This window comes from Pleurodeles waltl, chromosome 3_1, assembly GCF_031143425.1.
Source record: "Pleurodeles waltl isolate 20211129_DDA chromosome 3_1, aPleWal1.hap1.20221129, whole genome shotgun sequence".
NCBI classification, from domain to species: domain Eukaryota; kingdom Metazoa; phylum Chordata; class Amphibia; order Caudata; family Salamandridae; genus Pleurodeles; species Pleurodeles waltl.
The window spans coordinates 1,529,315,899-1,529,338,155 of NC_090440.1; the positions used below are offsets into that span (position 1 = coordinate 1,529,315,899).

General features: G+C 47.3%; 1 protein-coding gene across 7 annotated transcripts in view; it reads left to right on the forward strand.

Annotated features, from left to right (window-relative positions):
* The window catches only part of EYA3 (EYA transcriptional coactivator and phosphatase 3), a 900,226-nt gene that overhangs the window by 807,691 nt on the left and 70,278 nt on the right, over positions 1-22,257 (forward strand). For all 7 annotated transcript variants that reach the window (XM_069225116.1, XM_069225117.1, XM_069225118.1 and 4 more), the window contains one exon: positions 6,975-7,096. In XM_069225116.1, the coding sequence (XP_069081217.1) occupies positions 6,975-7,096 (122 nt within the window). The remainder of the gene's footprint in view (positions 1-6,974; positions 7,097-22,257) is intronic.

Genomic DNA, 22,257 nt, shown 5'->3' on the forward strand with positions numbered 1-22,257 from the left:
GCATGTGTATCTACAGCCACACATGCCATCAAACAGAAAATGTTACTTACCCAGTTAGCATAAGTTTGTGGCATGTAGTGTTGAAGATTGACATACGCACGCCCACCCACCTCCCTGGTCACCTATGGTTGTGGTAGTCTTTGATACACATTAACAGGCATGGGCTTTTTCATTCACTTTATATTAAACTTTACTCCATTCCTACACCTCCTGTGGGAAAAAAAATCTGAATATGGAGTTGATGCCCATGCGCATTACCAGCAAGAGGAAGAGTCACTGTACCTCGTGACTCGAAATACCTTTTGGACAAAAGCAACCTGCAACCTTCTGGACCCAACACTAGATGGCAGAAGTAAGCAGGGCATGTGAATCTGCAATATTACATGCCACAAAGAGATGCTTACTTGGTAAGTAACATTTTCCTTCCTCATCACTAAAGCTTTTTGTGGATGACCTGAGGATGGCCTTCACCCTGTGCCTTAAAAGAAAACTCATAGGCCTTCATCAACTTGTGTTGAAGAGTGACACAAAAACACCAGCCAGTCATGACCTTCCATGCTCAGCAGCCCAAGGCTAGACTGGAGACAGAAATTTATGTTTTCCTAAAGGAGGCCAGATTATCAGAAGAGATCTTGAGTGAGAAAATCAGCCGCCCATAATTTGGCCTTAACAGTGGTCTCTCCCAACTGGTTGAACTTGCAGTCCAATACCCTTTTACCTCTTTTCTTCTTCCAAGTATTATTCTCACCATAGAGAGATTCAAGTCCCAGATGGTCATACTAGCACCAGTTGGGCCTTTCTAAATCTTGATGGTTTACATTTTGAAGCAAGCAATGGACTTTCCCTACTTTCATTTTTCAACTCCCTGTGAATCCTGGATGCCAGGAACCTGACAGGCCTTCAGATTAACCATATTGCTCTGTCTTAAACAACTCTGCTTCTTAGCCTCATCTAAAGCATAAGGGTCCCGCATGCCAAAACCCTTTCTATCTCTAGTGTACATTTTGAAGCAATGTCATGAACATTGTCCAGAATGAACTCCTATTCATTCCTGTATCTGTATTTCACAGCTGCATCCTCCTATATTATTGAGTCTCAAACCAACACACTCAGCTCTTATTCTTCCATATCACCTGTCCAATTTGGTCCTGCATGGGTACAGGGGGTTATTGCTTCAGAAGGTCTTAGTATGTCTCACTTTGGGGTCATTCAGCCCTGTGCATTGGCATCAGAAATAGTCTGTGCTGCTCAAATCTGGAGGGCTTCTATGACTGGTACCTCAGCTTATTAAAAGAGTGAAGCGAGATATGTTCACTTCTTCAGTAACTTTAATTATCTCAAATCACAAATAATGTAGATATTAACATTCATTTGTAATGTGCAAGAAATACCTACCAGAACACTTTCAATACCTCCATATATCGTTTGGGAGCATTCTGGGTTTGTTCAGTTTAGTGAGGGTCCCACATGACTGATGAATCATACAGAAAACTATTTGTCCCATAGTTGGGCTGTTTAGGAGGTAAATGAAGATAACATGTATTGCCATTTATCTTGGCTAGAGAGAAAACTGACTGACTTTCAGTGTAGCCTTATCTTTCCATTTGATTTGGGTTTTCACATTGTTTAGAGCAGTGGTTCTTAACATTTTGACTTCTGTGTACCCCCATTTCTTCATTACTGGTATTTGGGGACCCCCCCTTAATCATTTATTGAAATCCAGGGACCCACATGAAGTCCATACTGGAAGCCAGTGACTCCCTCCTAAGCAATTGTGATAATGTGAGCCTCAAAACACTACATACAATACAGACACAAGCAATCATCAAATAAACAAATAACATGTTTTAATCTAAAGAGAGACTTCTAGCCACAGGTTCCTTACCTTTAAAAAGTGGTTCTTAACCTTTTGCCTTCTGTGAACCCCCACTGAATCATTGCTGGAATCCAGAGACCTCCACTGAGTTGGTCCTCAAAATAATACATAAGAAACAAAAACTAGTATACACCAAAAATATGTTGATAATTTTTTTGTACTTCACAATCAAATATATAAAATTCATTGTTGCCCTATATCATAGGTGCTGGATAAGAGGTGTGTGTGTGTGTGTGTGGAGCATTTATAGGTGCCACCCTAGTGCGTTGACTTCTTCAGTGCCTTTCTTTCTGTGCCAACAGCATGAGTTCAGAAGAGCTACCCGGTCATTTTTTTTTTTTTTACCTCTTTTGACATAATGTCTACTTTTTCAGAGCATTTTTCCTCCCAACGTGCTTAGGGATGTCCCCCTAAACTAAATGTGGGTTTTGAACCAGATAGAGTCTGCCACACTCAATTGCCTGTCTATCCACCTGGTTTGTGAGCCTAGAGCCAGACTGTGACTCCAATGCCTGCCCCTTCTGCCACACCATTAATCCTAAAGTGTTTCGAGAGTGGGTGATGAAGCTTGTGGCGGCTCAATATCAGACGAAACAGCACCTCTCCAGTTTCTGATCATGTGGAAGATCCTAGGCCTGCTCTCAGAGTCAATCCCCTTGGTCGTTGTTGCAGTCAAAATAGCCTATTAAGCCTAAGAAGTCAAAGCACACTTCGACTTCACCATGTCGATCCAAGTCAGGGGATAAATTGCAGGAATGATGTAAGTCTAGGCACTACTCCTGCACTCCATGGCAGAGCTTGCGTTTGGTTCTGCTCTGCCCCTACCACAATTCCCTGGAGCCAGGGTGATCCATACCTAATTCAGTTTTATGAGGGCATAAACTTCATATTTTAGTGTCCTTTGAGCCCCACAGGTTTGGGAGGTGCCCAACTGAGTATCCACCATCTGGTCTGCCCTTGGCTCAGTCAGACCCTCTGCATCCGTACCAACTCAGGTCATAAAAGTATGACCTTCGCCGGGGTCCGGTCCCATGCTGCTGTTCTAGGTGCCATAGACGCCCCTTGGCCGTGCCACCCCCATAATCATTCCTAACTCCTATATGGAGCCAGATCGCCTATACTTGGTGTCTACACCGGCTGTAACCAGATGGTGTAGGTCGGAGACGGTGCCTCCTTTCTTCGGTACGCCCTGTGGGAATTATGATTGGGGTGGATATGATGACCCCTATAACTACACTGGTCCCCTTGAAGAACCCTTGGATGAAAATAACTGGTATGAGGATCTGGCTGATACCAGTGGTCTGGACACCTCACCAGACACTGGACTGGTCTCTCCTTCTAGTATGCTTATGGAGGAAGGGGTTTCAATTGCTAAAGTGGTGTGGTGGGTAGCTTAGGTCCTCAATCTTGCACTACCTTCATTTGAGGTCAAGCCGAATGTCTTGATGGAGGTGCTTCAGCCAGGAATGTCCAACATTAAATCCCGGTTGCCCTTCTGTGAAACCCTATCAGATGTCCTGCTCGGGGCCATGCCACTCCTATGCACAGGATGATTTTACGTCACCTCTGCCCCACTCCTATAGGAACCTAGCTTTCTTCACCCAGCAACCCACCCTTGAGTGCCTAGTGGGGCAGAACTCAACCTCCAAGGTGAATCTTGGTGCTTTCCCTTCCACTCCACTGGATAAGGAGCCCAAGAGGCTGGATACCTTAGGAAAGAGAATTGTTCAAGGCCTATTTGGCTGTAGATGCGCATGCTTAGCGTAATTCTGCCATCCAGTTTTGGGCTCAGATGTGTGCAAGTTGTTGTTCTTTGAAGAAAATCTTTCGAGTCACTAGGTAGTGTCCTCTTGCTGGTAATGCACTTCGCCATTAATTTCATTATTAGATTTTTTTTTCTTCTGCCATCGGGTTCAGACATATGCTTTCCTGCTCTGCTTCATCATATCACGTACATAGTAGGGATAAATAAACATCATTTATTTACATGGTGACACTTATTGTTCACCAGAAACCAAACAAATTTCTTTACTCCGCATTTATTACAATATTTTTCTTTCATTTCAGTTGCCCGTTCTCCAACCTGTTATCATCTCTATTTTTCGCAACATTGAATCACATGACAAAATACATCATTCTACATGGCTCGTCACTACCAACACAATGTAAAGGTTTCAGGGTATTATGCTTCCCTATTGTTCTACTCAGGCTGTCTTTTATTTTCGGAAAAGCAGTCCTCTACTTTGAGGTAGTTAAAATAAAATGTCATGCAGCACTTATTGCAATCTCTAAACACCAGTGTGGACAAACTCAGCCGTCCGTGCCATGCAAACTATGAATGCTGGCAGCACCAGGAGGTAGCTTAAGGTCTCTTCTAGGACTGGGGAGAACCTTGGATGGATGTATGAGCCACTGCCAAGAATGCGAAATGTCAGCACTTCTACACACTGGATTTTCCAAAGTGGCTCTGCCTTGGAGACCCATTCCGATGACTGGAATACGGGAGTCCTATATGCCTTTGTGCCGATACCGCTTCTTTCTCCAGTTTCCATTACGAACAGAACAAACCAGACCCAAGTAACTCTGCTGGCTCCAGATGGGGCAAGAAGAGTATATCCTGAACGCGTGCATCTGTCCTCTAATTAGACTGCCCCTTCGGGAGGTTCTGCTATTGCAGCAACAAGGCAGGGTCCGGCACCTGAGCCTGCGCACACACCACCTACATGCGTGGAGATCGAGCAGCAACAGATGAGGGTGTTCAACTTTCCTCCAGAGGTATATGATGTATTCTTGGCAGCCAGGCGTCTATCATCAAAAATTGTATGTGTGCCGTTGGGACCAGTTTGTAGCTTGTGTGCTGAGAAAGACATTGACCCACTGTCTGAACCCCTGTTTAAAGTGTTGGTGTTTGTTTTGTCCTTGCAAGACCTTGTTGAAACAGTTAAAGGGTATGTGTTGAACATATTGCGATTTTTGTGGTTGCTGGATCAACCCTCTGTGTTTGTCAGCCGTTGTCACCCGTTTTCCAAAAGTTCTTCAACATATGTTTCCTCCCACTCCTTTCATTATGTCCCAATGGGACCTTAATTTGGTACTGCATTTTTTGATGTGTTCTCCCTTTGACAATAGTCTTCCTAGTGGCAATCCGCAAACTGCAGTCTTCCTGTCCAACCTCCATATACCAGCTTCTTTCAATGCAAACTGTTTTTCCGAACCTGTGCCTCGTTTCTGCCGAAGGTTGACACCCTTTCATGTCTGGAAAAAAACACTGCCGTCATTCTTTGATCCACCTCGTTCCTAAAAGGAGGAATAAAACCACCACATGGACCCCTAGAGGTCCGTCTCCTTTATTTAATCTGTACAAAGGAACATCGGGTAGACTATCAACTCTTTATAGGGGTCACTGGATTGAAGAATGGAAATGCAGTGCAGAAACAGACCATCTCCAGATAGTGCTCTGCATGAAGATCTGCTACACATTGCCCGGGAAGCGATTCCCGAAGGGCTTGCGTGCTCATTCCACCTAAACTAAGGCTGCATCTACTGTGTTAGCTCACAGAGTGACTGTTCTGGATATCTGTCAGGCTGCTATGTGGGCATCTTTGACACGTTTTCAAAAGATTTAGAAATCACTACTGCCTCATTAGTAAGGTCCATTGTGACAGGAATTGTGCCCATTACTTCCTCCAGGACTTTTTGATCTGAGTCAGTTTGCAGAGACCCCGCCAGGGAGTTATTGCTTAGTTATCTATTCTAAAGTAAGTAATCTGTGGCTAAAAGTCTCTATCAGATGAATGAGATACTTAACTTCAGTAATGTGTTTTCTGGAAGAGACTATCCAGCCGCAGATTCTTTACCAGACCCTTTCATCCTCCCCGTTCTGTGAACTGAACTTCTCCATCTAAAAAAGTCCTTATAGGTCCCTAGAATGTGCACCATGGTCATCAACCTTCTGCCGTGGCTCTGTGCTACTGGCCTGGAAAAAATAATGAACTGAAGTCCGCGCGCTCGGTGCTGCCTATATAGGAACTGTGCTCGTCATATCCAATGCGAATGATGCAGAGCTGTTCGCCACTTACCAGGACACAGGGTTACTGTTCAAGATTTTCCAGATCCAGTCTGATGGTGGGAAGTATTCTAAGGTAAGGAATGTGCAGCTAGATAGTCTCTACCAGATAAGTCGTTAGCAGAGTTAAGTAACTTGTTCTTTAGTTCACAAACAAATATTAATAATAAAATAATCATTTTATTGCAAAGGTTGGTGCTTTTCTATATTGAATTGAGGCCACCCGTCGTCCATATTATATTTTGTTTGATGCCTTTGCACTGCTCCAGCAAATAAATATGAGGATACCATTTTACCCTTAAATTTCAACTCCCTTATTTACAGAACGTTTTAAAATTTCTAATTTTACACCTTTAATGATCTGTCAATATTACTTAATTTTCTAAGCAGTTAAGAACCGCTGCTTTACAAGATTGAGAAGAAAGACACTTTTAAACCTTTGAGACAATGTACCTTCCATATGCAGTTTTCTCCAGTATAATCAGTAAATCTGATGTCGACACTTTAGAAACCACTAGCATTAAATTGAAGGGAGTTGTAGAGTTCAAGGTTATCTAAACCATATGTACTTTGGGATGCAAAATATGATAGGTTAGACTAAGTGCCTCCGATCCTCTGCTACTGACACTCCTATATTCTATTATTAATAGACCCCAAGACACCATGGATCCTTGTTTTTGTTTACTTTTTAAGTCTTACCTTCTTTTAACTACCCATAGTGTGGTGGTGGCAGTATAAAATGTTTTAGTGAGCAGCACAGAAGATGGCAAATCTCTTCAGTATCTTCCCTACTGGGACTTCAAAGAAGGAAAAGCCTAGGGGAAAGGAACCACATTGGGTGATTTAGGCAATAAGGTGCTTGCTTTAATGAATTTGAACATATATAATTTTGTAAGTAACCAAATGTGGAAAAGCAGGGCACTTATTAACTGCGAGTAAACAGAATATTCACTTTTCAGCAAGAATCATCTTAAATGAACATTGATGCATTACTCTTGATCTAATGTAAAAAATGTCTTCTTTCATTTGTAGGAAAAACTGTGTAAACGTCTTGGTCACAACAACACAACTTGTGCCAGCATTGGCTAAAGTTTTACTCTATGGATTAGGAGAAGTGTTTCCGATAGAAAACATTTACAGTGCCACAAAAATAGGTACGAACTTGTTTGGCTGTTTTTTTTTTTTTTTTTTTTTTTTTTTTATAGAGAATTGGAACGTTGCTTGGTTATGTATGCTTTGCACCAAAATCACCTGCCATCCTGCATATCATCACCTACTGTTGACTCACAGCCCTCATATGTATTGTTTACTCTATTGCAAACCATTTCTCCCATTTGTTAGTCTAAATGCGTTTTGCCCTTTAGGTTCTAATGCTTCTGCGAGGAAGCTTAACATTGTAAGCATCTTCAGCAGCATGAATGTGAATGCCCTTCCAACCCCCAGACCCTGCAAGACCAGTGGCTCTGACGTCCCTATTCTTGTACATCCCTGTCAGCATACAGGCACTTGTGCACAGTTCTCACAATCGCACTCACCAATGCACTGTAACAAGGTTAATTTACTACTAAGACCTCATCATAGCCCTGCTTGTCCATCCCAAACACTTGCAAGCAACATCGTTCAGTGTTGAGAAGTATTTCATGCAATCATATTTATTGCAAGTTCATTCAAAAGTTTACTTTTTTTTATTTTTTATCCCTTTTCACCCTGCCCCAAACTCCCAAGTCTTCCATCATGGTCACTGACATGCATCCTACTTTTCATTCAAGATACCACTCAACACATTTCTACTATCTCTCTCTCACACATGTAGAAGGCCCTGGGCAATAAAGCCGATTCCAATCCTGAAGTTAGTAATCCTCTCTACTTCCCCCCCCCCAACACCTTTGACCTGTAAATCCTAAACCCACCTCTCTTTTTCACACACTGGCACACACCCCACCTACCAACCGCATGTCAAGTCAGTCCTGATATACATGGTTTTCTGTCATGTCCCTAAGATTTTGAAATTGGACTACATGCTCTATTGGGCTGAAATCACCTGGTCACTATGCAGATAGTCGTGGGCAACCCTTATTGTCTGACAGGGGTTAAATAATAACCCTAAAGCTCTCTTTCGTGGTAGTGAGGACTAGCAGTTAGGCTTATCAGAAGATAGTGTCAAGCATTTTTTGTGCACACAGAGCAAGTAAGCGAGACACACACTCAATAAAAAATCCAACACCAATTTATAAAAATAACAGGTTTTTATATGAATTTAGACACCAAGATCATCATAATCAGGAAAGTACCTTTCAAGCTATCAATTTTTATAGGTTTCAAAATTTCACACAGTGCAATTTCTGGAGCAGTAATGTTATCCTATGGGGGAAAACCATATACTGCACTCATGCACTTGTAAGCGACTTATTGGTCTCTCCTCCTGGGCATAAGGCGAGTATGGGGCAACGGTCCAAGGCAGCACCAACGGGTCACCTTGGGCAGCCTTGGGGCATCCAGACACCAGAGGTGCACCGCTGCAAGCTGGCACTTGGCGGCCAGTACGGTCAAACCGACGGGTGGGGGCACGGTGGGTTCTTAGTCCTTGAGATGCTTAGGCACGTAGGGACACCATTAGTTCACTTCTCCTCGGACTGTGGGGCTTGGGTTCAGTGGTTCTTTTAGGTGTTTGGTTGCGGTGCAGGAGGTACTCATGATTTGAGGGGGCCTGTAGAAAGAGGCTGCAGGCAGCAACTAGGAGCCCTGTCTTGCCAAGCCAAACGGTGGGCTCAGCTTTGCAGGGATCTCAGGACCCCGTCACTTCCCTCACACTCTGGCTGTGGGGCACAGGTGCAGAGTTACTTTGAGGTGATTGTGGTCAGAGGCTCAATCTTTGTCTTGGTTCTGCAGACAAGGGGCAAACCAGACACTTGGGCCACTCTTGATGTGGGTCTCACTGTCCATAAAATCCCTTGACGTGCAGGTTTGTCTTTCTCTGCATTGGTGTTCAGTATGGACACAAGCTTTGGTTGCTTCAAGGGGTCTTTTACCACAGGTGTTGGTGCTGTGCGGCTCCTGTCAGTCTTGGCATCTCCAAACGTGGAAGGAGGACAGATCTGGCCCGTGGGAGCACGGCAACCTCTTCCTTGGTGGCTGCAGCGTCAGTAGTCCTGGTAAGTGGTGAACTGTACCTTGATTCTTCATTGCCTGCAGCTGCAGGGGAATAGTTCCTTTACTCCATGGGAGTTCTCTGGTGATTATCGAATTACTGGCAGCTCTTGGAGTCTGCACAGCAGTAGGGCGAGTATCTCCACGAATGTCAGGGTCAGCTGGCAGGGTTGGCACCAAGTCAGTCGTTGCTTCTCTGTCAGCAGTCGTCTTGGTCCAATCTTTCTTTGTGTCCGTCGAAACTCAGATCTAATAGAGACATCTAGTTGCAGATTGTAGGAAAACGCCTCTTATGGCATGGCTACCCCCTACAATTTTGCCTTTTGTTGATGCTAGTTATGATTGAAAGTGTGCTGGGATCCTGCTAACCAGGCCCCAGCACCAGTGTTCTTTCCCTAAACTGTACCTTTGTTCCCACAATTGGCACAGCCCTGGCACACAGATAAGTCCCTTGTAAATGGTACCCCTGGTAACAAGGGACCTGTGGCCAGGGAAGGTCTCCAAGGGCTGCAGCATGTATTATGCCACCCTGGGGACCCCTCACTCAGCACATGCACACTGCCTCACAGCTTGTGTGTGCTGTTGAGGATAAAATGACTAAGTCGACATGGCACTCCCCTCAGGGTGCGATGCCCACCTCTCACTGCCTGTGGCATAGGTAAGTCACCCCTCTAGCAGGCCTTACAGTCCTATGGCAAGGTGCACTATACCACAGATGAGGGCATAGTTGCATGAGCACTATGCCCCTACAGTGTCTGTAGGAAGTTGGCTCTGTATATACTAGTTCAAAGTAAGAAATAGTGTACACAGAGTCCAAGGGTTCCCCTTAGAGGTAAGATAGTGGCAAAAGTAGATCATTCTAATGCTCTATTTTGTGGTAGTGTGGTCGAGCAGTAGGCTTATCAGAGGGTAGTGTTAAGCATTTGTTGGACACACACAGTCAATAAATGATGAAAACACACTCAAAGACTTACTCCATGCCAATAGGTTTTTATATTGAAAAATATATTTTCTTAGTTTATTTTAAGAACCACAGGTTCAAGATTTACATCAAATACTTTAAATGTAAGGTACTCCACTTAGATACTTTGGGAACTTTGAATGAAAACAATGTCATGCACAGTCTTTGTAAAAGTTCCTGAGCGAGGTAAGTAAAGGTTAGATTGGGAGGTAAGTAAAACACTTACAAGTCTCAGTTCTGGGGCATAGGCAGCCCACCGTTGGGGGTTCAAGGCAACCCCAAAGTTACCACACCAGCAGCTCAGGGCCGGTCAGGTGCAGATGTCAAAGAGGTGCCCAAAACACATAGGCACCTATAGAGAACAGGGGGTGCTCTGGTTCCAGTCTGCCAGAAGGTAAGTACCTGCGTCCTCGGGGGCCAGACCAGGGGGGTTTTGTAGAGCACTGGGGGGGACACAGGTAGTCACCCAAAACACACCCTCAGCGGCACAGGGGCGGCCGGATGCAGTGTGCAAAGCAGGCATCTGGTTTCAGGTAGGAAACAATGGAGGGACCCGGGGGTCACTCTAGCGGTGCAGGCAGGCACAGGGGGGGCTTCTCGGGACAGCCACCACCTGGGCTAGGCAGAGGGTTGCCCGGGGCTCACTCCTGTGTCAAAGTTCGGTTCCTTCAGGTTCTGGGGGCTGCGGGTGCAGTGTTGGTTCCAGGTCCCTTGTTACAGGCAGTCACGGTCAGGGGGTGCCTCTGGATTCTCTCAGCAGGCTTCGCTGTGGGGGTTCAGGGGGGTCGTCTCTGGTTACTCACGTGCTTGCAGTCGCCGGGGAGTCCTCCCTGAGGTGTTTGTCCTCTGGATCTCGAGCCTGGAGCGTCAGGGGCAGAGTGTGAAGTCTCACACTTCCGGCAGGAAACGTGCAGTCTTTGAAAGTTGCTTCTTTGCTGCGAAGAAGTAGCTGGTTTTGAACAGGGCCGCTGTTCACGGCAGTGCTCTGAGGCTTCAGAGGTCGCTGGTCCCTGTCGGATGCGTCGCTGGAGCAGGTTTTCGAAGTTGGAGACAGGCCGGTAGGGCTGGGGCCAAAGCAGTTGTCGTCTTCCTTCTCTGCAGGCTTGTAGGTCAGCAGTCCTTCTTGTTTCTTCAGGTTGCAGGAATCTGATTTCCTGGGATCTGGGGAGCCCCTAAATACTGAATTTGGGGTGTGTTTAGGTCTAGGAGGGCATTAGCCAATGGCTCCTGTCCTTGAGGGCGGCTACACCCTCTTTGTGCCTCCTCCCTGTGGGGAGGGGGGGGTCAGGGGGCACATCCCTAATCCTATTGGGGGATTACTCCAAACTCAAGATGGAGGATTTCTCAGGCAGGGGTCACCTCAGCTCAGGACACCTTTGGGGCTGTCCTGACTGGTGGGTGAATCGTCCTTGTTATTCTCATTATCTCCTCCAGCCTTGCCGCCAAAAGTGGGGGCAGTGGCCGGAGGGGCGGGCATCTCTGCTAGCTGGGATGCCCTGGGGCGCTATAACAAAAGGGGTGAGCCTTTGAGGCTCACCGCCAGGTGTTGCAGTTCCTGCTGGGGGAGGTGAGAAGCACCTCCACCCAGTGCAGGCTTTGTTCCTGGCCACAGAGTGACAAAGGCACTCATCCCATGTGGCCAGCAACATGTCTGGTGTGTGGCAGGCTGGCATAAACTGGTCAGCCTACACTAGAAGTCGGGTAGGTATTCAGGGGGCATCTCTAAGATGCCCTCTGGGTGTATGTTACAATAAATTGCACACTGGCATCAGTGTGTATTTATTGTGCTGAGAAGTTTGATACCAAACTTCCCAGTTTTCAGTGTAGCCACTATGGAACTGTGGAGTTTGTGTTTGACAAACTCCCAGACTATATACGTTTATGGCTACCCTGCACTTACAATGTCTAAGATTTTGCTTAGACAAAGTAGGGGCATAGTGCTCATGCACATACCTCACCTGTGGTATAGTGCACCCTGCCTTAGGGCTGTAAGGCCTGCTAGAGGGGTGACTTACCTATGCCACAGGCAGTGTGAGGTTGGCATGGCACTCTGAGGGGAGTGCCATGTTGACTTAGTCATTTTCTCCCCACCATCACACACAAGCTGAGAGGCAGTGTGCATGTGCTAAGTGAGGGGTCCCCAGGGTGGCATAAAACATGCTGCATCCCTTAGAGACCTTCCCTGGCATCAGGGCCCTTGGTACCAGAGGTACCAGTTACAAGGGACTTACCTGAGTGCCAGGGTGGTGCCAATTGTGGAGACAAAGGTACAGTTTAGGGAAAGAACACTGGTGCTGGGGCCTGGTTATAACTTAGCATCAGCAAAGGCAAAAAGTTAGGGGGTAACCATGCCAAGGAGGCATTTCCTTACAGTGTCTAAGCCAAATCTTAGACATTGTAAGTGCAGGTTAGCCATAAAGGGTATATGGTCTGGGAGTTTGTCAAACACAAACTCTATAGTTCCATTATGGCTACACCAAACCTCCCAGCACAGTAAATCCACACTGATACCAGTGTGGGATTTATTGAAAAATACACCCAGAGGGCATCTTAGAGATGCCCCCTATATACAAGTCCAAACACCAGTGGTCGGATGACCAGTTCCTGCCACATCCAGACGGGTTTCTGGCCACATTAGATGAGTGCCTTTGTCACTCTGTGGCCAGGAACAAAGCCTACACTGGGTGGAGGTGCTTCTCACCTCCCCCTGCAGGAACTGTAACACCTGGCAGTGAGCCTCAAAGGCTTATGCCTGTTGTTACAGCGCCCCAGGGCATCCCAGCTAGTGGAGATGCCCGCCCCGCTGGACACAGCCCCCTCTTTTGGCTGCAAGTACGGAGGAGATAATGAAAAAAACAAGGAGTCGTCACCCACCAGTGAGTACAGCCCCTAAGGTGTCCTGAGCTGAGGTGACCCCTTCCTTAAGAAATCCTCCATCTTGGTTTTGGAGGATTCCCCCAATAGGAATAGGGATGTGCCCCCCTCCCCTCAGGGAGGAGGCACAAAGAGGGTGTAGACATCCTCCAGAACAGTAGCCACTGGCTACTGACCCCAACACCTTTACACAACCCTAAATTGAGTATTTAGGGGCGACCCTGAACCCAGGAAATCAGATTCCTGCAACCTGAAGAAAGGATGACTGCTGACCTGAAAGCCACGCAGAGACAACGGAGACAACAACTGACTTAGCCCCAGCCCTACCAGCCTGACTCCAAAGAACCTGCACAGTGACGCATCCAGTGGGAAGCAGCGACCTCTGAGGACTGACCTGCACCTAAAGGACCAAGAACCTCCCAAGGACAACGGCTCTGCCCAGAAACAGCAGCACTTTTAAAGAGACTCCAGCTTCCTGCCAGAAGCCCACTCTGCACCCGACGCCCCTGGCTCGTGTTCGGGGCAACCAACACCGCAGAGAGGTCCCCCAGGCGACTCCAACCACGTGGACACCTAGAGTCGACCTCCCTGTACCCCCACAGCGACGCCTACAGAGAGGATCCAGAGGCTCCCCATAAGCGCGACTGCCTGGTAACAAAGGAACCTGACGTCTGGACCAACCACTGCACCCACAGCCCCCAGGACCGAGACGAACCACCTACCAGTGCAGGAGTGACCAGCAGGTGGCCCTCTTCCTAGCCCAGTCGGTGGCTGGCCCGGGAAGCCCCCCTGTGCCCTGCCTGCATCAGTGACCCCTGGGTCCCTCCTTTGTTTTCAACGACAAACCCGACACCTATTTTGCACACTGTACCCGGCCACCTCTGTGCCGCTGAGGGTGTGTTTTGTGTGCCTGTGTGTCCCCACAACCCCCCCCCCCTCCCCTTCTGCACCCCATATTCCCCCTCCAGTCCCCTCCCAGTTCTCTACAAAACCCCCCTGGTCTGCTCCCAGAGGACGCAGGTACTTAGCTGCTAGTAGACTGGAACCTGAGCACCCCTGTTCTCCATGGGTGTCTATGGTACTTGGGTCCTCCTTTGACCTCTGCACCTAACCGGCCCTGTGTTGCTGGTGCAGTGCTTTACTTACCTGAGAAACTAACTATTACTTACCTCCCCCAGGAACTGTTGATTTTTGCACTGTCGACTTGTAAAATAGCTTATTTGCCATTTTTGCCAAAACTGTGTATATTACTGCCGTAATTCAAAGTGCCATACTTACCCGTGTGAAGTACCTTACAATTTATGTACTTACCTAAATTCTGAATCTTGTGGTTCTAAAATAATTTAAGAAAATAATATTGTTCTATATAAAAACCTATTGGCATGGAGTTAAGTCTTTGAGTGTGTGTTCCTCATTTATTTCCTGTGTGTGTACAACAAATGCTTAACTCTACCCTCTGATAAGCCTACTGCTAGTCCACATTACCACAAAATAGAGCATTAGTACTATATAATTTTGCCACTTTCAACCTCTAAGGGGAACCCTTGGACTCTGTGCACCCTATCTCTCACTTTGAGATAGTATATACAGAGCCAACTTCCTACACAGATTCCTTACCTTAGAATTTTCCCAGTTGTCAGTCTCGCGCAGTACTCCTGCTTGCAGTTCGATGGTGTCGATCAGCTTCGTGCCCGTTGTTGGTGTCATCTGCACCGAAAATGATGACGTAGGTCCTATATAGGTGCACTCCTTCGCGCTGACGTCAGTTCTTTTCTTTCCCCTCCAGTCAGTGCTCATCCGAAGAAAAAGCTAAGCCTCAGTCATTTTTTGACTGATGTTTGACTTTTTGTTGAAGATTTTTGAGTATCAATACTCCAGGTGCGTCAAGGGATGTCTTCTTGCAAGACGGGGTTCAAACCTTGCAGCTTCTATCATCAGGTAATGTCTGTGACCGAATGCACACCTTGTCTGCCTTTGGTGCCTTTGGTGTTTGGACCATGTCCATGACCCGAAGTCGCACTCTGAGTGCCAGGCCATGCATCTGAAGGCTTTGAGGGAGCGTTCTCTAAAGCTGATAGCGGCCCAGTGCTCAACTCTACGTGAGTCCCAATCTCCGTCAAGAGGAAGGTCGCAGAGCCCCCACTTCTTAGTCATTCCACTCCAAGTCCTCGGTATGATCAGGTAAGCCAAGACACAAGAAGTCATCATAGAAGACCAAGCATTCTTCGACTTCACCCCGTCCGTTGGCTGAAGAGATGAGGGAACAGAGGGTTCCTTCTGTGGAACCTGTCTATGCCGACTCCTCGCATTTCCAAATTCCCAGGAGTTGGAGTGACCCCTGCCCAACTCTGAGTTTTATAAGGCCATACTCCTCATTTTTGGTCAATACGATTCCTCTGGAGCGCCTTCAGGCCCTGCGGAGTCAGAAGGAGCTACTTCAGGTTCTGTGCCAGCGGCTCCGGCCTCTGCTCTGAGGGGCACAGAGATCCATTCCTTGATCTGCACAGGCGTTGGTCGTACCACCTCGAACTTCCCCAACGCCAGTTTTGATGCCGGTGCTGCCTGTGCCCCCGGGTGGCACTGGCCCCATCCTTATATCCGACTCTGACACAGAGCCGGATGGGCATCGTAGATCACCGACTCAGGTGCCGACAGGGGGTCTTGCCTCCCTATGTCGGATCCTGACTCGCATCCCTATGGGTTAGGTTACGATGAGGAATGGGAGGAGGGTCGCTGGACCCTTTGCAATACCAGCTCCTAGACACCATGGACTGGCATATAGACCTGGGTCTAAATACCTCACCAGATACTGGCATGCTTTCTCTCCCCACCTTGGCTACAGAGGAGGGAGTGTCCTACTCAGTGGTGGTGCAGAGAGCAGCCAAGGTCCTGGACTTTGAGCTGCCTTTGGCGACAGTCAGAACTAACCTTCTGACAAAGGTGCTTCAGCCTGGGGCTTTAACTTCTGAACCCCTTCTCCCATTCAGTGAAGTCAGGAAGAAGGTCCACGACACATCACACCTTTACCTGCTCGACCTGTTTGAGATCTTAAGCAAACCCAACAATGGGATTTAGAAGATAATCATGTAATGGAGGTCTCGGAGTTTGAACAACCATACCCTGGATCAAATGTTCATTGTGGGTTTGGATTTTTTTTTAAATTGTCATAGCAACTCACCAACTTCGACATCCTATCAGCAATCTTAATTGAGCATCCAAGAGGTAGCCTGGGTAATTGGGCGTGAGAATAATAGTTCTGGCAAAACCATTTTGGCTAGATAAATCAGTCACTGACACATGCTCATGTACCAGATGCAGAGGAAACTTTTGTCCTATACACATCATTGTTACGTACAAAAGTCACAAATTAATTACAGAAATTCACTGAAAACAATAGGTCATCTGGACAAAGACAATTTACAGTATCTTACTATAGGAAACTGGGCTTCTTTGTAGATGCCCCCCACACTTTTTGCCCCCTCTTAGAGCTACTAGATGCTGTTTTTTGACTGACACTGCACTGACGCCTGCTAATAAGACCTCCTACTGACAGTTCACGTGGTGGTCCATTCTGTTAAACTTTGAGATGAGTGGAACAGCTCTAAATAATGATCCAATATGCAGTAAAAATGAATAATACCTGCTGCCCGCACCATTTTCCTAGCTTTGAATGGCGTGGAATAGCCAGATTTGTCATACTTGTAGGAGTGTCATTGTTATTAGTAATATTGTTACTATCATTGGCAGGGACATTGGGTGGTGCAAGCTTGTGTGACTGCCTGAGAAGGGCCCTGGCACTTTTTTTTCTTCTAGAAATTAAGCTCTGACAGAACGAGAATTAAATTGAACTTCTGCGATGACTATGTAGGAAAGTAGCATCGTTCCCCCCCCTCACCCCAATGCATACCTTTTGCCTGGTGTCAGTGTGTTTAGCTTGTAGTACACTGGGATCCTGCTAATCAGTACCCCCTTGTCAGTGCTGTCACCTCCAAATTTGGTTGATGGATAACTTTCACACCCACAATTGGCATACTGGTGCAGTCATGTAAGTCCCTAGTATATGGTACTTGGGTACCCAGGGGATTAGTACACTGGGGGTCTCCCAAGGGCTGCAGCATGAATTATGCCACCTATTGGATCCCATGCAAACTGTGTCTACAGGCCTGACTTTGCAGCCTGTGTACAATTGTGCATGCACCTTTCACTTTAGATATAAGACTTGCCTTATATCCTGTCACTGCACTTGGACACTAAGTCACCCCTATGGAAGGTTCTTTAGCCTAAGGGCAGGGTGCATGCTCCTAAATGTGAGGCACCCCTACAAACCCCAGACTTCATTTCCTGGGCTTTGTAAGTGCATGGAAGCCATCTTAAGGTATGTAGTGGACACTGAGCAACACAAGTGGTGCAGCTACATAATGGCTTCTCCAAACCTAGGCATATGTGGTATCAAACATGTTGGAATCATGCAACTACACCGATTCCAGTGCTATTTGCATGATACCATGTAATTTGGGGGTTCCTTAGAAGATCACCCAGTTATGCCTGTACAGCCTTACAGGGTCTACATACCAGCCCATGCTGCTACATACCCCAGATACGGTCTGCCCTCCTGCTGCTGAGCCCAACTTGAGCATGGTAAGGCAGAACAAAGGGTTTCCTGTAGGAGGGAGGTGTGACCTCCTCTCTTTCAGAACTAGGTGTCTCTGGGGTGGGCCTCCCAGCGCCCCTAAACTGCTTTGAAGGGCACATTTGGTGCCCTTCTTCATTAACCAGTTTGCAAGTGTGCAGGAACCCCCGGTTTCCATCCGGTGTGAAACCACACAAAGGACAGGAGAATGACCACCCCCCAGTCCAGCTTCTCCCCTAGGGAGATGCACAGAGCTCTGCCAGGTGGCCGGTTGATTCTGCCATCTTGGAAACAAGATAGGCAGAGGCCCCAGGGAGCATCTGACTGGTTAGGCCAGGTAGATGAAAACTCTGATACAGAGCTGGACGGGCACCATCCGGCGTTGAGTGAGGGCATACTGCCCTTATGCAGGACAACACCTTATTACTATGACATGCCTTGATTAGGTGAAGAGTGGGAGGGGTCTGTGGATCCTTATGGTTATCAAACATTAGAACATCTTGAGGACCCCTTGAATGAGGATATGGCAGATGTCCATGGACTGGACACCCACCCAGACACTTTCCTAGTCTCCCCCTTTCTTGGCTACAGAGGAGGGTGCTTCTTTTGCACTATTGGTGCAGAGGGCAGCCGAGGTCCTGGATCTTTCCCTACCCTTGGTGGCAGTCAAAACCATGTCTTGACGGAGGTGCTTCAGCCGGGGGTTGCCCCCATAGTACTATTACTTTCATTCAAAGAAGCCCTTTCCAACTCCCTATTCTGGGCTTGGTCCAAGCCCTGCAAATACAATTGCCTGCCGACATTAACCCCCTCTCCCCCTTCCACTGCTCCTCCCCCAGAAGACTCAAGTTTCCTCACCCAGCACCACACCTCGGAGAGCTTGGTGGCCCAGGCTTCTACTTCCTAAATTAACCCTGGTGCATACCCTACTTCTACACCAGTTGGAGAATCCAAAATGCTGGATACCTTTGGGAAGAGGATGTTCTGTTCTGCCAACCTGGCACTTCGGTCAATGAACTCCATGTGCCTCTTCGGCTGAGACTCCCACATTATCTGAAACTCAATTGTGCAGGTGCTGCTCATGGTCTAAGAGGAGGCCTGAACCATACTCTCAAGCAATTCCTGATGGAAAAGATGCTGCCAAGCTCACTGTAAGATGTTGGCTAGACACAACAGCCTCGATCGGCAGAGCAATTTCAAAGTCTTGGCCCATAGGCACCAAGCCTGGTTGAAAACCACAAGCTTTTCGGGGGATGTCCAGACTCCGCCCATCACGGGCATCCAGTAGGGGGCAGGATATGCTATCACCTGCACCAATGTAAGTGTATAATATCGAACTGTTAGACTTTGTCCTAAGGGGCTACTCCCTCTCCTTTGTGACCACACTTCCTCCCATGCCACCCACTTACAACAAGGTGACGAAGGACCACCTTTCCTTGCTCAGTCAGAAAGTGTTAGCTCCTGGCCAAGGTAACTATACAAAAGGTGCCCAGATCAGAAGTAGGTCATGGTTGCTATTACCTCTACTTTCTGGTGCCCGAGGATGGAGGACTTTGTCCTATTCTAGACCTCTGCCTTTACAACCTCTTCCTGAAAAATCAGAAAGGAAAGATGCTCACACTCTCACAAGTCCTGTCTGCCCTGGACCCGGGAGACTGGATGGTAGCGTTGAACTTGCAAGATGCCCATTTCCACATCCCTGTCCTGCCTGCACACAAATGTTACCTGGACTTTCAATTAGTTTTGCTCCCTTTCTGTCTTACCAGCGGCCCTCAGGTGTTCATCAAGGTGATGATGGCGGTTAAAGTGCACCTCCGGAGGTCAGGGGTTCCAGTCTTCTACTTCCTCAATGATTGGTTCTTGAAGGTGGGTGTGACAGGGTTGTGATATCCCTGTCTCCCGGGGGTGCTACGGGGTCGTTGTGTCCATATCCCAGGGGTACCTCAGAGGGAACTAACAATCAGAGCGTCAACCCGTATACCCGATTGGCGTCAGGCCAAAAGGACAGTGGAGGACGCGAGGAGAAGGAAGAGGAGGAGATAACAGAGGTGGGCGGCGCGAGGAGGGACAACAACATGGAACGGTCCCCGAGGATTTGGAGTCGATGGCGGGGAAGAGCGACGAGGAGAACGAATCGTCAGCGGCGCGTCAAAGTGCAGAAGAGAGCAGAGATCCACCCTCGCTCACTAAACGCGCTGGAGAACCCCGCCACGTCCCTGGAGGGACGTGGCTTACTCAGGTGCGTGCCTACCTCCGTAACGCTGGAGGTTTATTGTGGAAGTGGGGAGGTGGAAGAGGGGACGTGGGACGGACAGGAATTGGCGGGGGAAATAACCAAGGCATAGCGTGAGAAGGGAGGAAGATCAGGGGAACAGGGATATGGTCAGATATTGTTTTAAAATACCTATTTTTGTTTACCTGACAACTCTATGCATGCTCCTTTCTCTCTCATCCCGGGAAGTTTTTTTGCTTCCGGTACTATCCTGTTCTCCACCCACCCCCCGCATTGCTGTATTGTTCTCCATTCCTCTACGTGATGAGGTTCATCCGGAGACCACACTGATGAGGAAAGGACCTAAACAAGAAAGAATTAAAAACAAATAAGGAAAAGAAAAACAAATAAGAACTGACTCTCAAGAAAAAGAGAAGAAAAACAAGACAAAAGCAACTAAGAAGGCTACAGCTCAATCCTTTTATTTTTTATTTTTTATTTTTTTTCTTCATACGTTATGAGAAACATAAGAAAATAAAGGGATACATAAAAGACTTAGCAAGTCGGTCTGTGTTTTGCTGATTAAACCACAAAAAAATGTTTGTATTCTTTTCCCCCTCACCCAGAGAGGCCATCACAGTGTGCTTGCCACAGGCAGTCATCTCCCACCTCTAGGCTATGGTGTACCTTTTGCACTTTGCTGAGGTTCACTATCAGTAACCCGAAGTTGCACCTCACTCCCGTTTCAGATGCTCCCGTTCATCGGCGCTGTTCTAGTCACAGTGCAGCTTCGGGCTTATCCTACCGAACGGCCAGTCCAAGATAATCAGGCTATAATATCAATGTTTCAGTCTCTATTCTGGATTTCAATGAGAATGACCCTGAGGTTGTTGGGCCTTAGAGCCTCCTGCTTGTAACACATGCCCTTTGGCATATGCAGTCTGTGTAGTGGGAACTGAAGTCCTAGTGGAGTGTGGTATTAGGGGAATCTCTCTGACTTGGTCCACAACTTGAAGGGAGCTACAAAAGATCTGCAGTGGTAGCTAACAAATCGCGATTGGATCAAAGGCAGACCCTTCTCCCTTCCCTAAACCAGAGCTGTCTGTTTTGACAGATGTGCATCATTCCTGAGCTGGGGCGGCCATCCGGGAGAGGTAGTCATTCTTGTGGCTCTGGATTGAGCACAGAGAGTCTGGTATCCTGAGCTGTTGATCATGAACATTGGTCCTTTGATCAGGCTGCCCCTCCACAACTTTCCACTCAGGCTTCTGACAATCAAAACGGCCTTCCTGATGGCAATAACATCTACCTGAGGGTCTGTGATCTACAGGTGCTTTCTTTGCATACTCCATGCCTTATCTTCTTCCTTGGCAAACTTGTTCTTTGAACTAGTGCAATTTCTTGCTGAATGTGGTTACTCCTTGCCTTGTAGGCCAGTCCATCACTCTGCCTACCTTTTAAGCTGTTCTTCATCCCTCTAAAGAAGAGTAGAGACTCAGCCAACTGACCCCAAAAGAATGTTGTTGTTCTACCTTGATCGCACTTGTTGAGTGGGTGGACGATCAACTCTTTGTGGTGTATGTTGGAGCCAAGAAATCGAAGGCTGTTCAGAAGCGGACCAGCTTACGGTGGATAGTTCTCTGCATCAAAATCTGCTACGCATTGGCTACTCCTGAGGGTTTGCACACTCACTATACCAGAGCCAAAGCTGTGACCACTGCTTTAGCTTGTAAAGTTCTTCTTTCAGGCAGCAGTGTGGGCTTCAATACACATGTGTATGAAGTACTACTGCCTAGACAGTCAGGTCCAGTGTGATGGTCATTTTCCCTTTTCAGACTTATTAGTATAAACCATTTTGCTGCCCCACCTCAGGGGAGCTATTGCTTGGGCATTGTTCTAAGGTAAGGAATCTGTGGCTAGAAGTCTCTATCAGATGAACAAGTTACATACCTTCGGTAATGCCTTATCTGATAGATACTCTGTTTAGCCTTAGATTCCTTAGCAACTGACCCATTCTCCCCACCCTGCAGTCAGATTATAGAGTTCAGGATTAATCCATATAGGGATCGTAGATTAGCACAGCAGTGGTTCATGTTCATTGTTGCTCTGTGCTTTTGGCGTGGAAAGATACTAAAGAAACTGCCTTCAGCACGCTAGGATGGCCCCTATATAGGCACTGTGTACATCTCTTCCTGCAGGAATGGCACAATGCAGAGCCAAATGCCGCCACCTATTAGCGTGCAAAGGTACTGCTCACCAAAGTTGCCACTTCCAATGTGATGCTGGGGAATATTCTAAGGTAAGGAGCCTGTGGCTAGGTAGGGTCTCTACCAGATATGGTGTTACCGAAGGTAAGTAACTTGTTTGTCAGTGAGTTACAGGCCCATAGCTGTCACCCATTTACTACCTTCTTCCCGCATAGGTTGGTGTTGCGACCCAGGGCTGTTTTCCTCCCTAAGGTGGTCACTCCTTCCACTTTGCCTAGTCCATC